The following is an 8,527-nucleotide window of genomic DNA, read 5'->3' on the forward strand; positions in this document are numbered from 1 at the left end:
GGAGAAGAGAGAGACAAATCAACTAGAGCCCTCCCCTCAAATCTTCCAAGCACCAGGGTGCCTGAGTCGGGCTGGCACTAGGGTCCAGGGGGATACATGGGCCACAAAGCCCAGATTTCTCTCCTTCTGTCCCCCTGGCCCCAGGCTCAGTTCTTCCCCAGACCAGACGCTTGCAGACGGTAGAGCTGCTCATGCCCCCTTGGCCGGTGAGTGCCAAGGTTCTAACTGCTTAACATGGCTTTATGGAGATTCTGCACCTATAAGAGATGCCAGGGTTCTGGGCAGCAGGGGAAATCGCATAATGGCAGGTTCCAAATTCCCTAAACACAGCTGCACTGGAGGCCATTTGGTCCATTGCGGGGGGCAACCTGACAACAAGCAGGATCTGCTTTGGGAGCTGCCTTGTTAACTCAAGGGTCAAGTCCAGACATAGCTCTCTGTCCCGCCACCTCTTATTAATTATTAAGGAAACTTCTTGCAGCCCCTGGAGCGCATCTGACGCAGGACAAATGGCTTTTATGACCTGAGTCCTGAGATACGACCTGAGTCCTGAGATACAGAGTCATGGGATCTTGATTGATAGCTTTATGTTACTTAGGTGATTTTTGGTGCATGTTACTTAGGTGATTTTTGATGATTGTGTTGTATAAGAATTTCCTGGTATAAGGGTATAAAATTCTGTGTGTAAAAATAAACAAGCATCACTGGCATTACAAATTGCAGTGATCCTCTCAACCCCCGCTGTGTCTGTGTCTATTTCTTTCTCAGCCGAGGAATCCCGCGTTTGTGCCTACGTTGACTCGTGGGCTGGTCCCGACAGTCCATTTTAAACGTCCTGGGTGTGGACTTCACTGGTGGTTCAGTGGTTAAGACTCCACCTTCCAGTGCAGGGGGTGTGGGTTCAATCCCTGGCCGGGGGAATTATGGTCCCACCCATAGGTCCCACCCCATGCCGTGGGCTGCAGTCAAACATTTTTTTTAATAAATAAATAAACATCCTGGGTCCTTCAAACCACAACACCCTCTCCCAAGCTCACATTCCCCCTTTCCCCACACCCTCCCTCCCCACACTGCAAAGGCAAATCTTCAGAATCTGCTCACCTACCCTCTACAAGGGTGAGTCAAACAAGCCCTGAGCTGGGGCTTTTGGCCCTATAATGAAAATTTTACCTCCATCTAGACCTCTCCCCACACACCAATTATATTTCATTTGTCCACTCTCCTGATGTATTGTTTTGGCTATTTTCTCCCTTTTGAATTCAAGTTGCTGATTTATTTTTTTTCCATCTCACAGAATAGATTCAAATTTCCCCATGATTTAATTTACCTCACCAGCTGTCCAGCCGTCCTTGCAGGACCTGCCTGCCCGGGCTGGCAGCAGTAGAAAACGGGCACTTTCCCCTCTTTCCCGGCTTTGGAGTGGGGTCTCAGGAGACCCCGATCATCCCCCATAGCTGCCCAGTCCGGCGGCCAGGCGTCCTGTGACCTGCTTAACCTGCTGGCTCCTCGGTTACACACCGCCCCCGCCGCCAACAAACGCCTCAGCATACACACAAACCCCACAGAGGAAGCCCCCGACGGCTGTAGCTTTATTATAAGATCTCTTCTCAAATGTGAAATCGGGCCAACAAGCTCAACAAGCTCAGTGACTCAGATTCATCCACAACTGCACTGCCCCCCCACCACCCGCCATGCTGCTCGGAACTGGCCCCCACTCCACCCCACCTACATACACACAAAATTCCCACGCGAGTGACCTCAGCCCCAAGCTGCTTCCCACAGCCTCTCCCACCACCCTGCCCAGAACTTTCCAAAAAAAAAAAAAAACCAGTTTAAGAACCCCCATCCCGCCCACCAAGGCTCGACCGCACGCAGTCTGGTGTGGAAGTCTCTTCCCGCGCCGCCACCTCGAGTCCTGCAGTGTCCTGGGCGCGGGCGCCCCGTGGCGCTTTGCGGATGGGGGTTGGGGGGAGGCCCTCGAGCTGCCCTCCCGGAGGCGACGGCACAGCTCGGGAAGGAGGATCAAGGGTCCTGGGCTCTCCTCGGTCTTCTTCCGGCCGCGCTGACGAGGGCGGGCAGAGGCGGCGCTCAGTACAGCCCCAGGATGGCAGCGCCCACGTCCTTGGAAGGCCGGCGCTCCTGCATCAGAAAGTTAATCATGCTCTCGGACTTGGTGAGCAGGTTGCAGCCCAGGAAGAAGACACCGAAGACCACGGTGAGCGACAGCACGCAGAGCACGGCGATCTGCGCCACGCGCGACACCCACAGGCTGCGTTCGTCCGGCGCCAGCCCCGAGGGGACCCCGTCGCTGGCGGACAGCGGCGCGCCCCCAGGGCAGCAGCCCAGCCACGTGCTCAGCCCGTGGCTGCGGTTCCCCAGCGCAGCGCCCCCGCCGCTGCCGCCGCTCAAGCCACCCGCGGTCTCCAGGCCGCTGTGGTTCAGGAAGGTCGCGTTCATCGCCGCTCGGCGCCCGGGGGAGGGGGGTCTCGGCGCGCGGTCCGGGGCGCACGGGAAGGCTCTCCGGCGTCGGCGCTCTGGGAGAAGCCCGGGTCCACCTGTGCGCGGGGAGAGGGAGAGGGTGGGGGGCTGCCGGCGCGCCTCACCCTCTCCGGCCTCCGGCCCCGGGGCACCTGGCGGGAAGCGGCGGCCGGGAGAGGCGAGCAACAGGCTTCGCGCGAGCTGGAGCCGCCGAGCCCAGCGCGCCTCTAGGCACCGACTGCGCTCGGCGCCCGCCCAGCCGCCACTCCTCTCCCCGCAGCGCGGCCTTTCCTCTACGCCATATCCCCCCTCCCCGCCCCTCACTGGGCCGTGACCGTGGGTGGCCGCCGAACCCCACTGCCCCGACTCAGGTCGTCGCCACCATGAATATGAGGAGTACTCTCGACCTCCTTCCCACCTCGTCCCCACCCCTCCCCACGTGGTTTTTCTTAACTTAAAAATAGGTTATTGCGTTTTTTCTTTATTCCTTTTTACAAAGCCACATTACTGTAAAATAGTTAGAAATTACACATTCGGAAAACGAAAAAAATCTAAAAACTCATAATCCTACTACCCAGGGAGTGTCCATGTTACCACCTTGCTTCAAAATCCTCCTGGCCTTTTTCTATGTGTTTCTATATATCTATTCAGAATAAGGATGCACTGTTCATACATACTGTTTTGTACATGCTGTTTTGTAATCCTTTGTCATTTAACAGTTTATTCTTTCGTAGTGATAAATATTCATGTACAACAGGAGCTTGTTAAAACTCAGACTCCTGGGCCCAGCCCAGAGTTTCTGAATCTGTAAATCTGTGCATTTCAAAGAAGTGCTCTTTCTGCTCTTCTTGGACTTACTTTGAGAACTACTGGTCTGCTTCATCATTTTCAGAGAAGGAATTGGGTTTCAAAGTATAGACTGTTATACTGTTACAATTTATTGAACCAAAGTCTCTATTTTTGGATATTTGATTTGTTTCTGTTCCTTCTTTCCTTTTTTCCTCCCTCTTTCTTTTTTCTTTCTCTTTAATCAGAAACAATATTACCATAAAGAACTTGGTAAGAAATCTTTGTACAGGACCTGTAATTTTTTATTTCTATCATATTTTGAAAAATGGACCTGCAGAATCAGTAAATTACATCTGACTAAATTGCCCTCCAGAAATGTACCAGTTTCCACTCCAGCCTTCCACTGGGAGAAAGAGTGCATTACTCCCAGCTCTGGTCATTGTCAATATTTTAAAAATGATTGTGTGAATTCAGGGGATAGGGGATAATGTCTCACCCTTGTATTCTTTGGTTGTTGAATCAAAGGAAAAACCGGAAAGCATTTAGAACTTGTTGCAACAGTCTGGGCAAAAGATGGCTGGCTGGAGGCTTGGATTCCAGGGATGGCAGTAGAAGGAGAGACATGTCGATGGAAAGAAAGAGCCTGGCAAATTGGAGGGAGGAGATTCAGGCTGTCTCCAGCAGGTGAGCATCTCAAAGTCACCCCCTCACTATTAGCAGAACACTAATTTGTGTGTGTGTGTCCTGCGAAGCTATTGAATTTTTCATTTTAAAGATGAAACTGACACATATGCATAGACACACATACACACACACAGAGGAGAAATTAGAGAAAGACCCCGATCACCTCCTCAGTCCTAGGAACACAGCCTGGCACAAGGGCACTCAGAGTTTTCTGGGCAGGAGTCTCCCTGCCCTGACTACCCCTCAGGGCCAGGACAGAACAGAATGAGAACCGGTATCTGGCCTGGACACTTTCTCTTCTGCTTTTGACCAGTTGGATTTCTTTAGAGAAATGCTTTTATGCCCTTTGTCCATCCTTCTTCTGAGACTAACCCGTGACCTTTGATGCACCCTGGACTTAGCCCATGACTGACTCCATTCAGCTGAGGTCAGTCAAGCTGCCAGATGCTCAGAAAGGTGGGGTACAGGGTCCTGCCTACTTCAGGAAGAGGCTGTGAGGAGGCTGATGGCTGGCCTTTTCTGTGTGTCCTCAGTCGTGTCCGACTCTTTGCAACCCCATGGACTGTAGCCCATCAGGCGCCTCTGTCCATGGAATTTTCCAGGTGAGAAATACTGGAGTGGGTTGCCATTTCCTCCTCCAGGGATCTTCCCGACCCAGGGATCGAACCTGTGTCTCTTATGTCTCCTGTATTGGCAGGTGGATTTTTTACCACTTTTGCCATCTGCGAAGTCCAACCTTTCCTTTATTAAGCACCTATTGTATGCTCAGTGCATCAAATATATTACCTCAATGAATGCTTTTTTTTGGACCACACCGTTTAGCATGCATGTGGGATCTTAGTTCCCCAACCAGGGATCAAAGCCATGCCCCATGCGTTGGAAGCGCAAAGACTTAACCACTGGACCTCCAGGGAGTCCCTCACTGAATTCTTACAGTGAATGTACCCTTGATGTGAGGAAATAGAGGCTCAGAGTGGTTGACTTACTTAAGCCCACACAGCTAGTTAAGCATCAGGGTCACAATTTGAGCCTAGATCTATCCTGTTCCAAAGCTACATTCTTCTTTTTTAAATTTTATTGAAATTAGTTGATTTACAATGTTGTGTTAATGTCTTCTGTGCAGCAAAGTGACTCAGTTATGCATACATGTATAATATATTCTTTTTTATATTCATTTACATTATGGTTTGTCACAGAATGTTGAATATAGTTTTCTGTGCTATACAGTAGGACCTTTTTGTTTATCCATCCTCTATATAGCAGTTTGCCTCTGCTAATCCCAAACTCCCATTCCTTCCATCCTCTACCCCCCAAATCTGGTCTCTACATCTGTGAGGCTGTTTCTGTTTTGTAGATATATTGGTTTGTATCATCTATTTTAGATTCTATGTATATGTTATATCATATAGTATTTTTTTTAACTCTTTATTTTGTATTGGGGTATAGCTGACTAATAATGTGATAGTTTCAGGTGAACAGTGAAGGGACTCAGCCATACATTTACACATATCCATTCTCCCCTAAACTTCTCTCCCATCCAGGCTGTCACATAACATTGAGAGGAGTTCCATGTGCTATACAGTAGGTCCTTGTTGGTTATCCATTTTAAATATAGCAGCATGTACGTGTCCATCTCAAACTGCCTACTATCCTTTCCCCCCATCCTTCTCCCACTCTGCAATCATAAGCTCCTTTACAAAGTCTGTGAGTCGGTTTCTTTTTTGTCTGTAAGTTCATTTGTATCATTTCTTTTTAGATTCCACATATAAAGGATGTCATAGATAACATATCATAGTCTCTAGATCAATCCATGTTGCTGCAAATGGAATTATTTCATTCTTTTTGATGGCTGAGTAATATCCCATTGTGTATATATACCACATCCAAAGCTACACTCAGTTGTAACTGTTTCCCATCATCCCTGAGCAGCTTTCTCTGGACACCTGGTGGGAGAGAAAGATGTCGTCTATGACCTGGCAGAAGGAAGGGAGAGAGAGAACTTGGTCTTGTAGAAATAAGCAAAGATCACCCAAAGGAGAATGAGCAAAGTCCATTTTTCCAGAGTTTGCTATAGCAAGGGAGTCAGCCATATTTACTTGAGTTTGACAGGCATACAAAGGCAGGCAGAGGAGTGGGAAAGCTTTATAGTTGGGGTGGGGAGGAAATGGTAGGCTTCACATATGCCCTGATTGGAGACTGCTGCCTTGGAAAAGGTGTAGGTGGGCAGACTAGATGGGGGGCGTCCCATGTGATTGGTTAAGGGAGCATATTTAACTTTCTCCACTATGTTGAAAGTGGGGGCAAAATTAGAGAAGCTTGTCATTGATCAATGTCTGGCCGTTTGCTGGTTGCTACAAGGGTTGTGGTTTGGCTTCCTGGGCTGTTGCTATAGGTAGTGAGTCAGAGTGCTGTTTTTATATACGGTCTGGCTATTGTCTGTATATTCAGTGTGTCAGACTCCTCCCCAGAGTTCAGGAGTGGAGACCTACCTAGCCTGGACCCAGCCAGATACTCCCTCCTTCTGCTTCTGCTTTCTGCCCTTTCTGGAAGCACTGGTCCCAGAAAGTCTGGTTGCCACTTGACTGGCTTTTTTTTTTTTTTTTTTTTAAGTCACACCATGCAGCTTGTGGGATGTTAGTTCCCTGACCAGGGACTGAACCTGTGCCCTTGCAGTGAAAGCTCAGAGTTCTAACCACTGGACCACCAGGGAACTCCTTGCATTAACTGTTTTGTTTTTCTTTTAAAGCTCTTTGGGGCCCTCAATTCTTTTTATTATTAATTAATTAATTTTTGGATGTGCTGGGTCTTCATTGCTGCTCGGGCTTTTTTTCGTCTTGTTGCAGTGAGCGGGGCCTACTTTACAGCTGTGGGACATGGGCTTCTCATTGCGGTGGCTTCTCTTGTTGCAGAGCACAGGCTCTAGGTGCATGGGCTTCAGTACTTGTGGGGCTCGGGCCTTGCTGCTCCGTGGCATGTGAGATCTCCCCAGATCAGGAATCCTGCATTGACAGGCAGATTCTTTACCACTGAGCCACTCACTAGGGCAGTCCTGCATTAACTCTTAATTCATACAATAACCCTGAAAGGTAAATACGTTACTTATTTATCTCTACATCACAAATCACCCTCAAATTTAGCAAATATTGATTATCTCGCAATAGTTTCTGAGGGCCAGGAAACCAGAAGTCGCTTAGCTGAGTGGTTCTGGGTTGGGGTTTCTCATGAGGTTGTAGTCAAGGGGTTGGCTGGGGTCACAGTCACATAAAAGCTCCATGGTAGGGGGTAGAGGATTGACTTCTAACGTGATTCCTCAACACAGCTGTTGTCTCAAAGGCTCAGTTCCCAGCTGTGTAGACCTCCCTGAGGGGCTGCTTGAGTGTCCTCATGACATGCAGTTGGCTTGCCTCAGAGCCACTCTTGAAGAAGGTGCTGGAGGGACTTCCCTTGCGTTCTAGTGATCAGGGCTCCACGCTTCCAATGCACGGGGGTGTGGATTTCATCCCTGGTTGGGGAACTAGGATCCTATATGCCACAAGGTGGGGTCAAAAAGAAAAAAAAAAGGCATGTGCAGGAAGGTGAGCAGCTGGTGGAAGGGAGAGAGGCAGAAGAATGAGGCTGCAGGGTAGAAATTGTTATTTAATCTTCACAGCAAGCCTTACTGAGAGAAACAGTGAGCCTCTTTGGAGAGATGAGAAAATGGAAGCTCAGAAAGGAGAAAATTCTTGCCTGAGGTCACAGAGCTAGTAATTGGCACAGCCAGAATTTCAGCCCTTAGCTACCTTATAACCCAGCCCAAGCTCATTCCAGTTCCAGCAAGTTGTTTGCTCATGGGGGCAGGGAGAGCGGGGAGGTGGGGGGGGACAAATGACGAATATAGGAGTGTGCTTTGATATTAGAGAAAAGCCCCCCCAGGCCCCAGGACTCGGGAGGGGCCTCAGGAGCCCAAGAAGATGCCTGTCTGCAGGCTATCTCCCTCCCTAGAACCAGGAAGCCAGTGCCTCTGGGCCCAGCTGCCTCCCACAAAGCTCTATTTTTACCCTCCACCTCAGTGACAAGCCTGCCTCTACCAGATCTGGAAAGGCCATCTGGGCAGTCTGGCTGCCCCAGGAAGAACCTCCACCCAGAGGCCACTGTTGTCCCTGCAGCTGTTTCTAGATGAGCCTTTAGCTCTCAGGCCTGCCTTGGCCTTCCTGCAGGATCAGTGAGACACCTCCTCCCCTAGATTCAGAGATTAATCAAACCTCCCCAATTCGTATCACTTGCCAGGTGGACCTATCCGAACTAAAATGTTTAAATTCAAAGGTATTTTACATTGTCAACCTTTCCAAAAATGTTAATAAAGTGCTCCCTGCATTTTAATGAAGAGGTCAGAATGATTTTATTTGCATATTCAACTGTACACATGAACATGTTGCTCAGTTGCTCAGTTGTGTCTGACTCTTTGCAATCCCGTGGACTGCAGCACACCAGGGTTCCCAGTCCTTCAGTACCTCCTGGAGTTTGCTCAAACTATGCCCATTGAGTCGGTGATGCCATCCACCCATCTCATCCTCTGTCATCTCCTTCTCCTCCTGCC

At 49.3% G+C, this 8,527-nt stretch overlaps 1 protein-coding gene across 1 annotated transcript; it reads right to left on the reverse strand.

The window, feature by feature from the left end:
- Nucleotides 1-1,562: 1,562 nt before the first annotated feature.
- Nucleotides 1,563-2,863, reverse strand: LOC145541203 (reprimo-like protein). Its single transcript, XM_081577023.1, has one exon. It carries the CDS (start codon nt 2,455-2,457, stop codon nt 2,089-2,091), a length of 369 nt encoding a protein of 122 aa, XP_081433149.1. The 5' UTR covers nt 2,458-2,863; the 3' UTR covers nt 1,563-2,088.
- Nucleotides 2,864-8,527: the final 5,664 nt, after the last annotated feature.

This window comes from Giraffa tippelskirchi, chromosome 3, assembly GCF_054371585.1.
Source record: "Giraffa tippelskirchi isolate mGirTip1 chromosome 3, T2T-mGirTip1v1.2.pri, whole genome shotgun sequence".
NCBI classification, from domain to species: Eukaryota; Metazoa; Chordata; class Mammalia; order Artiodactyla; family Giraffidae; genus Giraffa; species Giraffa tippelskirchi.